Below are 18,656 nucleotides of genomic sequence, written 5' to 3'. Positions count from 1 at the left end.
GAGAAAATTTCCAACCCGAAAAGATCCTCGACCGGTGGGATTCGAACCCACGACCCTCAGCTTGGTCTTGCTGAATAGCTGCGCGTTTACCGCTACGGCTATCTGGGCCCCATACTAGGTCCAAAACTGTGGATTATTATGTACCGTTTTGACTCATACTCCGAACACTTAAGGCCAACAGTGACTTCAAATGTATCTGATAGGCATAGATTAGCTGATATTTGTGAAAATTCTGATTTCTCCGCAAAATCTAACCGTTAGCTGTTGGGTGTGCTGATAAAAATGTTTGTTTAAACTTGTTTAATACTGTTTTTACATTAAAGTATGGAACAAAATTTTGATTCAAATACCGAACACTGTCTTCATTCTGTCTCATACTCCGCACACCTTGATTCAAATTCCGAACAGCACGAATAAATCGTAGTCAAATGAGTAATTTCGCAAATCAATTTATCTAAGCTGGTTTTACTGGCCTCAAGCTAAGGAATCATCACTATTCATGAGGTATAAAATAGATTCAAAGGCGTTTAAATTGAATTACAAATGACTGCCATTTCCTGGTTATTTGATGACATATTTCAGTGAAACATTTCAAACCAATCGCCATACAAAAACCGAGTGTTCGGAATATGAGGTCCCTACTTTATAAGTCGAGTCGACCAAAAACGACTGGACTGGAGTCACTGTCGACCAAAATTTTTGCTCGACTCGGCTCTGTCACTCGAGTTTATCGACAGTTGTCACTCCATGTGACTGGATTACTATGGGAGTCGACGGGTGACATCTGAAATATGCATGCTTACTTTGATCGACAATGACTTCAGACGAGTCACATGAATCCTCTCGATTGACAAAATAGACCCCTGAGTCTGTTCGGAATTTGAGACAAAACGGTACTAGCACTTTGACACTGCCGAATGGAGTCGAGATCGTCGGGTTCGCAGATGACGTCGTTTGTGCGATAACCGGCGAGACTGCGGAGGATATCAGTATCTGTAACTGGAATCAAGCTGCAGTTGGCTTATCACAAAATGTAGCCACGTAGACTATGCCTGCAAAAAGGCAGTGCAAACAGCTAGCACTGTAGCTAGGATCATGACCAACATTGGAGGACCAAGAATCGGTACGGAGCGTCTTCTGGCAACCGTATCATCGTCTGTATTGAGATACGGAGTCCCGGCGCAATCGAGAGAAGCTGGCAGGAACGTTTCGGCTTATGGCTATACGGGTAACGAGGCCTACCGCACTATATCGTAGGAGTGTGCGTTATTAGACTGATGCAAATTTTGAATTTTTTGCTCCCCTATGCTTAAACGGCGTCAATTACGATAAAAATCATTCTCCCAAAATTTGAAGTGATTGGGAAGAAATTTGTTTGTGCACACGCTATTTAAATTTTATATGGAAATTACTATGAAAAAGGCAAAGCTTTTGTGTTTAGTCCTCTAACTGCTCGAAATAATAATCTATGGAAAAGTGAACACACTCTGCTCATGTGAAATCTTCCCAGCTACAACTTTGCCGAAGACCACATTTTGATGAGACGTAAACATAATTTGTTATTATTGATAACAAAGTCTTAACCATGCTGAGATGATCATTCACTTATTTTCAGAGCAACACTGCTTTTCTGCTGTAGAACATAGTAGCGTAGATTACTTTGATCTATTCTACCCACCAGGAGCACCACTGTTGCCTGCCGGACAGTTGGTTCAGCATGCAAAATGCATACCCAGTTTATGATTACGAATAGCAATTTATCCTGACGTCCAATCAAAATGTGGTCTTCGGCAAAGTTGTAGCTGAAAAGATTTCATAACAGAAGATTGTGTTCACTTTTCCATAAAACATTATGACGAAGAGACAGAGGGCTGAACACAAAAGGATGGCGTTTTCCATAGTAATCTCCACATAAACTTCAAATGGCCTGTGCACAGTCAAATTTCTCCCGATTCATTCCAAACTTTGGTAGGATGCTATATACGTCGTTTAAGCATAGGGGAGCCAAAATTTCAAAATTTGCATCACTCTAGTGCGTTATTGCCGGAATGATCCCCATCCGCATCACTCTGGCTGAGGACATAGGAAGGAATATGGGGAATACCATCAGATCGGATACAAAGGCCTAGTCGCAGCAGAAGTGCAATAACTCCGAGACTCATTCCTAACGTGTCGGTGTGGACGACCAGAAGACATGTTGAATGAAATTAAATTCTTCCTGACCCAGTTTTTGTCAGGTCACGGAAGCTTCGGAAATATCTGCACAGATTCGGACACGCAGAATCTCCTCATTGTCCGGCCTATCCAAATATCGAGGAGACACCGGAGCATGTTATATTCGATTGCCCTCGATACGAAGCGAGATGATGGGTAAAACCGCAAGCGTCCTAAATCCGGACAACATCGTCCAGAACATGTACCAGCATGAAAGCACTTGGATTGCGGTGAACAGAGGAATAACGCATATTATGTCGTCGCTGCAAAGGAGATGGCGTGAAGACCAGAGAGCTCCAATGCCGCGATCAGAGTAGGCTAGATCCTCCGTCGGGGAATAGATCGAGTAGAGCGGGCGTAGCGTAGTATCGGTAATAAGTCGTAGGGGCGTCTGCAAACTGGAAGTCATCCTCCAACCAGAATCGCAGAACCAACCCCGGCACTTGGCCGACCAACGTCGAGTCCAGTAGGCTGAGTCCACCGCCGGGGTCTAGTGAGTAGAGTGTCCATTTCCCGGCCAATTTGCTCGTCCCGGGATTCGGGAAAAAATCTATGCTCGTCCCGGGAAATCCCGGGATCCCGGGATTTATTAAATTTTCAATAAAACTAGCATTTCGGTTGAATTGGAAGTACAAATTCAACAATAAAATATTTTTTCAATGAAATAAACAGATAATGTAACTTTTCAAAATAATATGTTAATTATAGCAAACCACATTTCAGATAAGACTTTCTTTTTCTGATGAAATAATCTAACAATAATCAAAACTTAGCTTGACTAATTACGGATTTTCTGTGGATTTTTTCAAATTCTTCATAACACATATGAATGGAAGTATGGTTAAAACAAAACAAAAGTCACAATTTTAAAGCAATTTGCTTCAAACATTTGAAAAGTCATATAAACTTTAAAACAAAAGAAGCGATTAAAGATCATTGAAGGTATTGTAGATCATGCTTAAAGTTAATTACTGAAAATTATTGACTGAAGTTCACTGCTGTGAATCGAAAGTCAGTCTTATCTGCATTTTGGTCAAAATTGAATTGATATTTCATTATAGTTTTCATTATATCTTCTAATGATCTTTCAACTGCACTAACGAGAAATCACTTTTGGTTCAGTAAAATTAGGAAAAACACCAAGTCGAATTGTCCCATAATGAAAAGTAAACGCATGTTAGTACCACTGCAGATTTTTGCATCGTGATTCACAAAAATGAATCGTTATTTGGTCATCTTTATATTTTTCTAGGAAAGATTTGGAAAAGTTTCATTGACTTGTACTTGTGTACTTCCAATTTTTTATCTCAGCATAGGCTTATAAAAACGACTAATGTTGAAAAAAAAAGCATTAAAACTTTACAACTAGACAAATAAAAATATGTGTTTCTTACTTGATCGGTGTTCAGACAGACTGAACCAAGTGCTTTTTTAAATGATTTCAGGAAAACGTACCCCAAGCGTCAAGAATAACAATATATTCGCATTTTTTGCTATAATAATAGAACTTATCTGTTTGGTAAAACATATGTATCAAAATAGCATCGGGAAAATCAGAATCGGCGGAGTTCTTGGCATATCTTTACAAGGCCAAAATATCATTATTCCGGTCTGTCTGAACACTAACCAGTTGGTAAATTAGTCTTTTCATGAAAATAATTGTTCGTTTATTTTCTTTCCCATTATGCTTTACTACTTTATCAAATAAGGTTGATAGTGAGGAAAAATGACATTGTTTTTCATTGAAATTTAGTGGTTTTCATCAAATTCTACGTACATTTCGGGAATCCCGGGATTCCCGGGATGCCAGAAATAAAATCCCGGGAAACGGGAAATCCCGAAATTTGTCAAATCCCGGGATTTCTTGTCCCGGGATGTCCCGGGATGGACACTCTACTAGTGAGTAATTCGCGAAGCAGCACAGGCAAATGGTCGTCGGGCGCCTGTGAATCTTAAGTTTCCCTCTACCGGAATCGCAGGACCGACCTCGGCATTTGCCCGGATAGCATCAGTTCGAGAGATCTTGCGCCACCGGGGAAATCTTCGTCAGAGGATAGATCCAGCGCCGGGGACTACTCTGAGAAGTACGTAATGTATCACCGGTTTGAGTCGACAGAGCGCCAATGAACCGGGGACTAGCCCGAGTAGCATCGATCGCTACAAACCAGTTTTGGGTCGTCGAGGTGCCAGAGAACCGAAATCGCTGGACCGACCTCGGCATCCAACTGGTCCACCAGAAAAGCTCGAAAAGTAGCAGTGGAGAACGAGTCGTCCTCGAGTAGCGAAGTGCATATGAGAGTTCAGTAGATGTTCAGCAGGGCTCTGACGAGAGGCCAGCTCAAGAGTAAAATACGTCGTCTCACAGAAAGCAGTACAGAGCCTCGGCGAGATTGCAACCGTCAATTTAGCAAAACGAGTAGTCGCAGAGACACCATAGAAGTGTCGAAGTGAGCAGCGTTTTCGATGACATTATGCTCCAACAGCGAACTAGCAGAACAGCTAGTGGCTAAGACTGACGAAGTGCATGAGCATAGCCCAATGAAATTGCGTGATGAAAATTCTGTGAAATTTTCAGCTTGCTAGGTGGTGATTTAAAGGTGGCCTAAATACAATAAAGGTTTATATGGAAATTACTATGGAGAAATTTTGGGAAATGTTCCAAACACGCTAGTACTATTATGTAAGTAGACACTTATTAAACCATATTGAAAACTCATTCTTCAAACCATAATGAAGGATGCTGCTCAAGAAACAAATCCTTTTTGCGCTAATTTTGTTTGAGATTGTTGTACATGTTTGCAGGACTATAATCCCATAGAAGTAGATAAAGTAATGTGTAGCGACTAGATCTCACATTGAAATGGATTGTAGAGCAAGTAGGTCTCTAAACAAACTAAATCGAAGCAAGTAGGTTTCCTGAGAAAAAAGTAGAGCGAGAAGGTCTCTTCATAAAAACAATGTGTAGCGAGAAGGTCTCACATTGAAAAATATGCTAGAGCGAGTTGGTCTCTATACAAAAAAAAATTGGAGCGAGTAGGTTTTCTGGGAAAAGAGTTGAGCGAGTAGGTCTCTACAGAAACAAAATTTAGCAGAGTCCTCTTAAAACAATGAGTTTGTCAAATAGAAAGAATGTTATCAAGTAAGATTTGAAGTAAATTGTTTGTTTACTCCGCATTCGTTACAGATAGTAGAACATGTGATGAATTCGCAGAGAACAATTGTTTGGAATTTCCTGATTTCTTCTTCTTTCTGGCATTACGTCCCCACTGGCACAGAGCCTGCTTCTCAGCTTAGTGTTCTTATGAGCACTTCCACAGTTATTAACTGAGAGCTTACTGTGCCAATGACCATTTTTGCATGCGTATATCGTGTGGCAAGTACGAAGATTAAATTGTTGTATTACGGACAGTAGGGTAGAACATGTAAATATATTGTAGAAGAAGAATTTTTTTAGCAATTTTCTGATTTGATGCTTCCGAAGCCTGTCAAGCTCCATTCAAGAGAGCAAAATCAAAATCAGCTCTTATCTTGTGTAACAGAAAGTAGAACATAAAGAGAATTTGATGAAGACAAATTGTTTGACATTTTCTGATTTTGTACTTTGTGAAATCTTCTGGAGCCTGATAAGCTCCATCATAAAGAGCAACATCAAAATCAGTTATTGTTGTGTCACAGATAGTAGAACTATAAAAATTGCTCGTAGAATATATTGTTTTATTTTTTTAAAATTTGCTTTAAATTGCATCATGAAATCTTTTGGAGCCTGACAAGCTCCATTCAAGGGAGCAAAATGAGCTCTTATGTTGTGTAACAGATAGTGGAACATGTTAAAAATTTGCAGAAGAAAGAAACGATCGAAGTTTTCTGATTTTGTGCTTCATGGAATCTTAGGGAGCCTTTTAAGCTCCATCTAAGAAAAAGCAAAATCAGCTATAGGGCATTTTTTCGAATTATCGGACAGGTTTGGGCCGGATTTTCTCCAATTTGTATGAAATTTTCACCAGAGGTAGAGCTCGTTGAAATAAGACCAAAAGTGAAATCTAAAAAAATTATAGTGGTCTATTTTCCCGGAAAACTCTAGATTAATTTTCACGATTTCCCTGAACTATGCATCTTAGAACATAAGTGTTTTAGTGAAATCGAAAGCAAATCCATTAAAAATATAAAAAGAAAAATATTTCCCGGAAATTTTTTCACAATGAAGAAAATTATCTAAAAAATAGCGGTAAAACCTATCATCTGTGTTATGAAAATTTTGCGAAAAAGTATTTTTTGTTTCATCAATTCATACTCTAACTTTCGTCCATAGACGCCAAAATGGTATCTATTACTGTTTAGGCGACAGAACTGAAAAACCGATGGCCACCCGCGCGCAACCCATAGATGGTCGTTTTCTGTAAGAAGTGCCGTCAGCATTCATAAGCTCCCACAGGTGGTAAAATTCAAATGTTATAGCATAAAACATGCTCGTTCGCTTCGATTTAGTATGAATTCTTCTTTGGAAAACATTTTTCTTGATTGTTGATTCTAAATACCGAATATTAGCACTTTTAACTAGTGATCCATAATATGGACCAGAAAATGATTGTTTACTACGGTCATGGATCACTTCCAAAAAATGTAGATTTATGCCATTTTAAGCATTAGATTCGACATTCTCAGACAATAGCACTAAGGATAAAACTAATGAAACATCAAGGTTTGAAAATTTCATATTTTAGCAGACAAAAATGGGTGGAAAACTTGGTGTGGAGCGGAAACAGTTCATGTCTCAGTTACTACAGTGCAGTATCACAATAAAAAGGGCATTTTACCCTTGTTTCCAGCTCTAACACTGCTATTTTTTGCAGTAATATGTGACACATTGTTAACTTTCGCCAAACCATGCAATACAGATGCATTGAGTTGAAAATCTCTTGATTTTGCGCACTGATCCGTAATATGTCACAATTTGATCCATAATATGGTTTACAGAAACCGATACAATTTTCAATTTTTATGTCACGCTAAATTTCAACTTTTTTGACCCCCCCCACCCCCCCTTTGTCACGTTTTTTGTATGAGTCCTCGGAAATTTTTGTAAGGCTTGTCACGCTTGGCTTGACCCCCTCTCCCCCCTCGGAGCGTGACGTAATTTGTGCATGACCCCCAATGTCATGTGAATATTTCAATCAAAACAGTTTACCAACCGAAGTGCCAATTTGAAACGTTTTAATTCGGGCTTTTAAGTTACAACTTTACGTTTACCATGTCGTTTTATTGAATTTTATAGGTTGGTACTTGTTATTCTTTCGGAAGTTTCTAAAAGGTTTTTTTCTTACGAAAAAAATTGTCCATAATGAAATAATCCAGGATTTTTGTCTAAATGTTCTCCTACAATTTCTTAAACAATTGTTCCAGGGATTTCACCAGGATTTATTTCAGAGATTCCACCTGGAATTTCTCAGAAATTTTCCACGCAGCAGAGATTGTTCTAGATCCTTTTGAAATGAATTCATCTAGGAATCATTGCAGGTTTTACTTCAGGAAGCTCCCCTACGATACTTCCAAGGATATTTCGATGTTTCATGTTTCTCGGCTCGAATAAGTCGTTGATAAGCGCTCTGTGCAGAAAAGATTCACATACGCCTTCAATCTAGCACACGCTGGAATTATTTTTTAGTTTCGATCGATTTCTCTTCATCGTTCTGCACATCAGATCATTGTAGGAAATTTATTCAATATCTGAGGGATTTCCCGGCACATTGCGCTCATATGGTCGTCTAAGAAAACTATTTCAAGCCGAATCGATCGAAATTACTATTCTGGAGTGATTCTCGCGTAAATTTTTAAAAGGACCTATCTGACATTGAGAGGCTCTATTTGTTTACTTTGTCTTTAATGCATAGCTTATCGAATGGAATACTAAAGGAGTCAACAAGTTGATCCTGAAGTATGTACGCCTACAGGCATTTTCACGAGACGTTTCAAATCAGCCGATCTGGAAGCACTTTGACAGTTCTTCAATGGCAATAAAAGCCAAATAATCAAATGCATATACGGGCCTGTTCATGAAAAGGCCTACTGTGCTCGACAGTGACCACAAACAAGTCATATTTATTAGTTTTAATTCTAAAATAAGCCCCTATTTCACCTTCTTCTTCTTCTCCTTCTTCTTCTTCTTCTTGGCATTAACGTCCTCACTGGGAAAGAGCCTTCATCTCAGCTTAATGTTCAATGTGCACTTTCACAGTTATTAACTGAGAGCTTCCTTTGCCAAAGTTGCCATTTTCGCATTCGTATATCGTTCTGCAGGTGCGATGATACTCTATGCCCAGGGAAGTCAAGGAAATTTCCATTATGAAAATATTCTGGACCGACCGGGAACCGGCATGGCTTTGCTTTGTAGCCGCGGACTCTAACCACTCGGCTAAGGAAGGCTAAGGCTAAATCATCTTTATCCACAGCAATTCTCAAATTTCAAAACACTAGTTCGTCTCTAAAAGCCATACCAAAAATTACCAAACGATCGCTAGATCACATTAACCAAACCTTCGAAAACTTGGTGTCACGCATAGCTGTCAGTTACCAGAACACGCAATGGGTCAAATTATCGTTGGTTTGTAATTATTTCGCCACCAGCTGAATGAATGGCCCTACGGAACCTCAACCTAATGGGTACCACCAAGAAATGCCAGAAAATCCGGAAAAATCCAGATGTCAGCGGTCAACCGATCCGATCGACCATCGGCGATTTGCCTCTTCCTATCCGCTTGAGGCATTTTGTTTTGTTTTCGTTGCGCTACTCTCTGCCACTTTATTGCTGCTTACTTGTTGTTGTTGTTGTGTTTGTTGTTGTATTTGCTGCCGTTTGCCACTTTTCCGTCCTATCATATGGTTTTACACATTCTACGCTCCAACGTCCAATCGTCCGTCGGGCATTTGCAGTAAAGTGTATCGCTATCAAGCTCAAACAATAACAACAACAACAACTACGATGACGGAACCCGGCGGAAAACGTAAACAATTTGGCTGCCGGCACAGAAGCAGAACCGCAAGCCACATACGATAATCGAGGCCACGTGAAATCGAATTTGATTCATGCACCAATTTACGCAGCTGATCAGGCACCGACCAGACGATTATTGCGCAATTTACAAGGTTCTTCCGCCGCTGCTGCTGAATGGCGGAAGAACTTGCAAAAACAAGAGAACTGTTCCGACTCGAGCAGGCATCGCCGAAGCGATACTGGTGGCGCCATCTCTTATCGTGCGGTGGCAATCTGATCGCCAGTGATTACTAGATGACAGCAGCTACCTACTCGTGTAGGTGATAAGCGATTTGTCACGATGAACGCAGTGATGGCCGTGATGACAACTCACTCACAGGCGACGAGTTGAGAGAGATGCGTGCGTTGCTGCCTGCGCGTAGACCGTCGTGACTGACCTACTTTGATAGACGCAATATTTTTAGAGACAGCGAACCGCATCAGGGGTAAATGATTATTCTAAAAATTTCGGAACCTTGGGTGATAAACAAATAGCGCACTCGATTGCTAGTTGTTTACATTGATTGCATACGTCATCAAGCAGTTGAACCATCCATTTCACTCGATTTGTTTACAAAGTAATTCGCAAGTTACTGTGGATTTTTGGATTCAAGGGGTGAAACATAATGAAGACAAACAAGAGTTGCCTTTAACGTCTAGTGGTGCTAGTCGAGGGCAGCGCAACTGGGAAGAAGTGTTGCCAAGCCGTCAACCGGTTTCTGGAACTTGTTTTCCGTCTCGGTTTTGTGCGGTTTCTTCTCGGCGTCGGATTATTTGCTTACTTTGCAAACTGATTGGCAATTTACGCTGCCGTGCAACCCCTCGAAGAGGAGACTGAACTTGACGAGGGTCTTTCGACTGCGGGGTCTCAGGGTTAAGTTGGATTGGAATTGATCGATTGTACAAATCGAGATTAAAAGAGGAAGAAGCTATAATTCTACGTCAAAGGCAACCTCCGATTGTCTCAGCAGCCTAGCGCTCGGGGAAACGTGTTTCGGTAGGCGTCACAACAACGATGTTATGTAAATATTCACAACGTTCAATCCCCATCAACTCGTGCCATGCTTTCCGCACTATCTTCGCCACACATTTAAATACCCCAAAACGTCTTAAATCTCTAATTTTTCTTCCTATTCTCACCCACTTCCAAGCCACATCTCCCATCACATTCGTTCCGCTTATTATTTACCAAGCAAGCGATGTTCATTTTAGCGCTGTTATTGTTACCAGCGCTCATGTGCAATTTTGAGGTTAAGGTTTTTCGCAATTTATAAATTATTAATATTCGAAGTGTGGATCGCAGATTTGAGCGAGCGACGACGAAGGCTGTACTTCACCTGCCGTCAGCCGGCCCTCATCATCCAGAATCTCCTCTCGCTCACACGGTTGTGGCGAAAAGAGGAGGATTCATTGACGTAACTAAGAGGGAGGGGGCTAGGAGGTCTAAGTCCCCTAGAAAAATTGTTGCCCTCTTCTGGAAAATAAAAATTTGTAAACCTAAGTAGGCAAAAAAGATTTTTGCCATCGAGTGGTTCAAGCCCCCCTAGTTTTGAGTTCAAGTTACGCTACTGGATGGATTGCGATCTTCTCGACCATACCACATCCACCCGCGCACACCAGTCAGACAGCGGATCACGAAGGTTGGAAATCGATCGTCGCATATAGAATCTACGTGGTATATGTGTTGGTACCTTGTAGGTATTTGCTTTCTGTCGAAGTGATCTTCTATTTACCCTTCTAGTTAGTCTCCGGTTTGAAGGTAGTGTGCTCTCGAACGGCAGACGGTGTCTCTTCACGTGTAGACAGATTGCGCATTGTCGGTTTCGCAAGAATGACTGATGTGAAATGCTGAATATACTCACGCCGAACTGAGATTTATCAGCTGCTGAACGGCAGATCGCAATAACAAATGTAGCTGAAACCTGTATTACAGTTTCTTGTAAGGGATTCCAACAGAATCTTGTCAGCATTCCGACAGAATCCTGTTCGGGATTCCGACAGAATTCTGATCGGAATTCCGACCGAATCCTAATCGGGATCACGACAGAATCCTGACGGAGATTCCGACAGAATCCTGCTCAGGATTCCTACAGATTCCTGTTCAGGATTTCTACAGAATCCTGTTCAGGATTTCGAAGGAATCCTTATTGGGATCTCGAGAGCATCCTTTTGAGAGGATTAAAACCGAATCCTCATGTGCAGAATTATATCAGAATCCTGTTTGGGATTCCGACATCAATCCTGTTTATCATTCCGACAGAATCCTGAACACGATTCCGACAGAATCCTGTTCGGGATTCCGACAGAATTCTGATGGTGATTCCGAAAGAATACTGCTCAGGATTCCTACAGAATTCTGTTGAGAATTTCGAATTACTCCTTATTGGGATCTAGAGAGAATCCTTGATTCTCCAACAGAATCATCTTCGGAATTCTGACAGAATCCTGCGCGGAATTATGGCAGAATCCTGTTCGGGATTCCGACAGAATCCTGTACGAGATTCGGACAGAATTCTGTTCGAGATTCGGAAAGAATCCTGTTCGAGATTCGGACAGAATTATGTTCAAGATTCGGACAGAATTCTGTTTGAGATTCCGACAGAATCCTGTTCAGGGTTTCGACAGAATCCTGTTCGGGCTTAGGACAGAATCCTGTTCGGGATTCCGACAGAATCCTGTTGGGGATTTCAACAAAATCCTGTTCGGGATTCCGGCAGAATCCTGTTCGGGATTCCGACATCAATCCTGTTCAGCATTCCGACAGAATTCTGTTCATAATTCCGACAGAATCCTGAACGCGATTCCTCCAGTATAAAATGTCGGAATCCCACAGAATCCTATTTCGAGATTCGGACAGAATTCTGTTCGAGATTCGGACAGAATCCTTTTGAAGATTCGGACAGAATCCTTTTCAAGATTCGGACAGAATTCTGTTCGGGATTCCGATAGAATTCTGTTCAGGATTCCAACAGAATCCTGTTCGGGATTCCGACAAAATCCTGTTGGGGATTTCAACAAAATCCTGTTCGGGATTCCAACAAAAACCTGTTCGGAATTCCGACAGAAACCTGTTCGGGATTCCGACAGAATCCTGTTCTAGATTCAGACAGAATCCTGTGCGGGATTCCGACAGAATCCTGTTCGGGATTCCGACAGAATCCTGTTCAAAATTTAGACCGAAACCTGTTCAAGTTACAGACCGAATCCTGTTCAGGACTCCGATAGAATAATGTTCGGGATTCCGACAGCATCTTGTTCGGGATTCCGACAGAATCTTGTGAGAAATCCCGACAGAATCCGGTTCGGAATTCCGACAAAACCCTGTGTGGGATTCCAACAGAATCTTGTTCATCATTCCGACAGAACCCTGTTCGGGATTCCGACGGAATTCTGTTCAAGATTCAGACCGAATCCTGTTCAGGATTCCGACAGAATCCTGTTCATCATTCCGACAGCATCTTGTTCGGGATTCCGACAGAATCATGTTACAGATTCCGACAGAATTCTGTTCGGGATTCCGACAAAAACCTGTTCGGGATTCCGGCAAAAACCTGTTCGGGATTCCAACAGAAACCTGTTCGGGATTCCGACAGAATCCTGTTGGGGATTTCAACAAAATCCTGTTCGGGATTCCGACAGAATCCTGTTCGGGATTCCAACAGTATCCTATTGGGGATTTTAACAAAATCCTGTTCAGGATTTCGACAGAATCCTGTTGGGGATTTCAACAAAATCCTGTTCGGGATTCCGAAAGCACCCTGTTCGAGATTCGGACCGAATTCTATTCATGATTCCAACAGAATCCTGTTCGGGATTCCAACAGAATCCTGTTCGGGATTCCTACAGAATCCTATTCGGGATTCCTACAGAATCCTGTTCGGGATTCCTACAGAATCCTGTTCATCATTCCGACAGAATCCTGTTCGAGATTCCAACAGAATCCTGTTCGGGTTTCCGACAGAATCCTATTCGGGATTCCGACAGAATCCGGTTCGGGATTCCGACAGAATCCTGTTCGGGATTCCGACAGAAACCGGTTCGGAATTCCGACCGAATTCTTTTCGGAATTCCGACAGAATCTTGTTAAGGATTCCGACAGAACCCTGTTCGGGATTCTGACAGAATCCTGTTCAAAATTTATACCGAATCCTGTTCAAGATTCAGACCGAATCCTGTTCAGGACTCCTACAGAATAATGTTCGGGATTCCGACAGCATCTTGTTCGGGATTCCGACAGAATCATGATAGAAATCCCGACAGAATCCGGCTCGGAATTCCGACAGAACCCTGATCGGGATTCCAACAGAATCTTGTTCAATATTCCGACTGAACCCTGTTCGGGATTCCAACGGAATTCTGTTCAAGATTCAGACCCAATCCTGATCAGTATTCCGACAGAATCCTGTCTGGGATTCCGACAGCATCTTGTTCGGGATTCCGACAGAATCATGTTACAGAATCCGAAAGAATTCTGTTCGGGATTCCAACAGAATCATGTTATCGATTCCGACAGTCGTTTCCATGGCTTCCGACAGAATCTTTTTTATGGGTTCCGACAGAATCCTGTTAGAGTCCGACAGAATCCTGTTCAGGATTCAATTAGAATCCTGTTCAGAATTCCGTCCGTATCCTGTTCAGGATTCCAACTGATCCTGTTCAGGATTCCAACTGATCCTGTTCAAGATTCCGACAGAATTCTTGTGGGGATCTCCACAGAATCCTGTTCGGGACTCCGAAAGAATCTTTTTCAGGATTCCAACACAGAATTCGGGAATCTTCTCCAAATTTGTCGGTGAGTTTTTCCTAAATATTATTCTACTCAATAACGTCGTAACGCTTGAGAAAAGCAACTGCGAAAAAATCACGTAAATTGGTTGGCCCGTTCTGGAATCGTTTCGTGACATACACACACCATGTTATTTTTATTTATATAGATTTTTACAGATTGTAGATATTGTAAATATGGAAATTATTATATATTTAATAAATGTTTTAATTTTTTTTTAAATATAGTGAATTTTTAAAATGATGATAATATTCTAATTGTTATCATGTTTGAAAAAATATTTAAAATATGGTTTGCAATTAGTAAATTTTATGAATTTCATAGGTATTTTCACTTGGGACAAGAATGCTACTGTGGTCAGTGGTTGATTTCTGTTAGAAATAAACTACGAGCTGGCAGCGAAAAGTAAAGTAATAAAAGAGATAATAAAAAACACACCCGTGGAGACAAACAAATCGCGACTGTCATTGAGAAAGTATGTGTATGTGTATTAACGAGTCAAGTAGCGCATGGCAGTGAAATATAGATGTTTAGAAAAAAATGATTACAAGAAGAAGTAGAGTATCTACAGCAGCACACCTCGCATGCTCGGAGGGTTAATCTAGTCTATAGCAGTACTTTTTCGTTTACAATAAAAATTGTGTACTTTCAAACTTGTCCAGAAAACAGTATGGGGAAGCTATGAGATTGAAATATACAATTTTTATTCAAGGACGTAAAACAAAACAGATAAAGAATCACTGAAATAAGGACATAGACTTAGTTAACAGCAATATCATTCATAGTTTCACATCCAATGTAAATATTTGGCAACAAGTTGCGGAAAAATCAGCGTTGCCAAATGATTTCATGTAAAATCTGTTTTGAAACATCAATTTCTAACTTAAAAATCAACCGTTGGCATGACAACAACGCGAAATGTAAACAAATATAGCGCACTGCATCCAAAAAAGCGAACACGATTGGCTACAAATTGAGCTAGCTTGTACCCGACCAATTCCGGTCGCATAAATAACACGGAAGGTTAATTGGACAAGTTTCAAATGCATCCATCTGGGTCGGCGAGGGAAGCCAACATTATTGGCTCGGGCTGAGGCTATCATTTACATTGACGTAATCAACCGTCAGGGTTAACCGGCCTGTTCGGAGTAAGCTTACCGAACATATAGAGGACAGGCCGGACCGTCATCGTCGCTTCTACCCTACGGCGGCGCGAAGGGAAAGATCATTAAAATTAATTAGCTTTGACAGCTTTGGGCCCGTTACCACCCCCCCCCCCCCCCTTGCATGGCTATTTCAAAACATCTCCTCTAATAAACGAACATTTTTGTTGACAATACCGTGATGGAATGCGACAACCATTTTGCACGGTGAGGCGAGTTGTTTTGCTGAAAATATCTGTCTTGGTGATCGATAAATCAATAGTAGGGTTAAAACTTTAGAATCAGAAACAGACATCGTCTGATGCCGATTCGACTAATAACAACAACAGCTTTTCCTCAGCCCTAGCAAGAAGCCGCAGCAAGTGTTTGTGGCTGAAGAAGACAGCCAGAAGAGCAGCGGATCGACATTTCTGTGCACATGTATGTGGTGCCTATTATACCTACATTCTGTATTCTCTCTCACACACTTGGTTGGGCGTTACCTCGAATGCGATTATGAAACGGTTTTGTTTACTGTTGACAAGAATTTCATTCGAAAGTTGGTCACAGCGATACGCGCGACTCATTCTCTGACTCATCAAGTTCTGTTCTACGGCTTGATCAAGTCGCAGTACAGATCAGAGTATGCTTCTTCGGTAAACGAAGCAATGAATTCAATTACAGTAGGCTGTGGAGAGGTCGGCAATTGTTGTCAATGTTTGGAACTGTCACATTGAGCGGTTTATGGGCGGGGTGCTTTTATAGTTTCGCCCCTAGCAGCTTTTTCTGAAAACCTCTGTAACCCGTTGGAACCCATAGGACACAGGGAATAATATCATGAAAAATCAATCCACTTACCTCTTCATCGATCGATCTCGCCATATTACACAAAAAGAACACACTCACAAGCGGTACAAACACTAGGCGGTCAGTGCCGAGATATTCTAGCCGTTTTGCTCACCACTCTATAAACGGCACTGGCTTCTCCGGTCCAAAACACCAAACCGTGCACTATCCTAGAAAAGAAAGCCCTAAATTCAACTGTTTTTCTTCGATGGCAACCGTCGTACACTGCAAAAAATGACTATCATAAAAAACCACCTCGCACCGCCAACTACTATTGAAAGTTGTCCTCGCCAACGATGACAACTACGACGGGGGGTTTACACTTCTCACGCCTACCTCACGGACGAGGGGTTACTCTTCTGAAGAAAACTATTACCAAACACTCGCAAAGTAACAATCAGTTCCTTCCGAATTGCGCGACACAAACCCCCGAAACCACACCACCGTACCGGAGGTCAGGATAAACCCAGATTTTCCCCTTCGACGAATCCTCACCTGTTAAAATAACCGGACCAAGGGCCCTGGAAAGTTCTTTAGATTTCCTAAAAAAAAAAGGGTTTCGTTCTACAAATGCACCTCGCAACTCACACGCTCGCTGCCATGAGAGCATAAAAACGACGAGAAGAAAACAATTATTGCCTCTTCTTCGATTTCAGCGCGGTCCCAAGCGAAAATTCCACGCCTCTCGCTCTCGCGCACGCTCACACACACGCTTATACGGAACGGGGGGTCGCGTTTTGATTCTGGTCGCGCACGCATACAACAATCTCCCGCGAAAGAAACGTCAAACAGGTCCCATTACTTCGGCAACCACTATGCACTCAAACGCCTACTTGAACTGTCAGATCGAGTTTCAACGGGGAGAGCAAAAGCATTTGGAGCACCTTGATAGAATTTATTGTGGACAACAAGGAGAGGCCGAAGAACCAAACACAAACTACATTGGATAGGGATCTACCACAAATAACGAAACATTTTTAAGGACGTGATATTTCAATGATGCTTTCAATCAGTAGAAAACGCCTGAAACTGAGGAGAAAATCACATAATTCAAATTTTGTTCCGTTTTGATTGGAAGCGCCCCTCGCCATATGAGAATGTATACGTGAAGGAATGCAAACTAGGGAGGAAACCTGTTTGGAAGCAGCGTTTACTGTCCGCCACACAATAGCTGTGTTCAACGAGCTGCTCGAACTTGGTTGCAACCACTTGCGAGTCAGCTTTTGGTGTTCATTGAGCCACTCCAACCTACTTCGAGTCGCTCGGGTTTGTGTTCATTGAGCCCAGAGTCTATGAATGGAGAGTTGCGCGAAGAGTGAAACCAAATCTACCTATCGAACTGTCAAACCGTCTACCTATCGAGCAGCCCAGCAAAACAGATAGGGGCTGTTTTCGAAGACGAAGAAGAACAAGCATTCAAAGAAGTCTCTCCGCGCAACTCTGTGTATATAAACTCTGATTGAGCCGAGTCCAACCAACTCCGAGTCGCTCGAAACAGGTTGGAAGCTAGAGTCCGAGCTAGTTCAACCAGCTCGCAGTAGCTCGTGTTTTTGACGTTTAAAACGTAAACATTGAGAAAAAAAAGCAAAATTCCGAAACGATACGGATTGTTAAGTGCGCGAATTTTTTTTTCACGTGGAATTCCGGTAAATTAGTAAAAAGAGTAAAAAGAGCGTTCATTGAGAAAGCAGCTTGGAGTTGCTCGAAGTAGCTTTGACAGTTATTTGTTGACAAAAAATACGAGCTAGTACAACCAACCCCGAGCAAGTTCGATCAAAGTCATTGAACACAGCTAATATCATCAAAGTTCGATAGAAGGTGATTGCGAATCTATTTTTCGACCCGACCAACAACGTGTGAGTTGAGAAGGAGTCTTCCGAGAGAGTACAGTAGAGTTGCAGCGATATGCGGTTTGTAGAAGTTGAATAAGTGATTTTAGCTTGGTTGTTATTCGTTTGTATAAATAAGTGATAAGCCTTTAAATGAAAGAAATACATTTGTTTTAATTCATTTTTCACTGAATGTCCTAACTATTTTGGTGAACTTCTCCAAATTTAGAGTGTTTACCGTATCTCATAAAATTTTTGTTTCAGGGTTGCGCAACGTTTCGCATAGCCTTTGTGATTATGTTTTTTTTTTGTTACATAACAAATTCAACAAAATAGAACGGCTGAATGTGTTTAACGCATACAGATGCTACTAAGCTTGCAAGTATCGAACTGATACTAACTTTGCCAAGCCCGTATTCAAATCGGACGTCTCAGTCATAAATAATTAATTATTATTGATTTATGTCCAATCGGAAATTTTTCTACAGTGCTCATTTATCTTTTGAACAACTTTGCTGCATCCGGTGCGAGAGATAGCACAAATAAATCATGACTTACAATGTTTAACTGCATATATCCAGTGATGCCAGCAGAGCAGCTCAATTATTATAGCCGAAGACTTTCAATGTATACAAAAATCAATGACTAATTACTGAGGCGTCCAATTTGCATACGGTCTTCGGCAAAGTTGTAGCTGATAAATGTATCTAACTGTATCAGCATAATACTAGTTTTTTTTTAATAGCGCATGGACAAAACTATCAACGATTGAATAAATTGTTTTCCTATAGTAATTCCCATACAAACTTTAA

General features: G+C 41.3%; 1 protein-coding gene across 7 annotated transcripts in view; it reads right to left on the bottom strand.

Moving 5' to 3' along the window:
• Positions 1-16,647, bottom strand: part of LOC5575790 (sodium/potassium-transporting ATPase subunit alpha) — a 223,133-nt gene extending 206,486 nt beyond the window's left edge. For 4 of the 7 annotated variants that reach the window (XM_021837811.1, XM_021837810.1, XM_021837791.1 and 1 more), the window contains exons 1-2: positions 16,511-16,626; positions 16,028-16,185 (exon numbers count right to left, since the gene is read on the bottom strand). Coding sequence is in view for 5 of the 7 variants with exons in the window: in XM_021837791.1 (XP_021693483.1) it covers positions 16,028-16,051 (24 nt within the window). In the remaining 2 variants the exon portion in view is untranslated. Of the gene's footprint in view, positions 1-16,027 lie in introns of all 7 variants that reach the window. The other 3 variants (XM_021837790.1, XM_021837792.1, XM_021837789.1) reach the window with 3 other exon arrangements.
• Positions 16,648-18,656: the final 2,009 nt, after the last annotated feature.

Source organism: Aedes aegypti, chromosome 1 (genome assembly GCF_002204515.2).
Source record: "Aedes aegypti strain LVP_AGWG chromosome 1, AaegL5.0 Primary Assembly, whole genome shotgun sequence".
NCBI classification, from domain to species: domain Eukaryota; kingdom Metazoa; phylum Arthropoda; class Insecta; order Diptera; family Culicidae; genus Aedes; species Aedes aegypti.
This window is presented reverse-complemented; position numbering and strand designations above follow the sequence as displayed.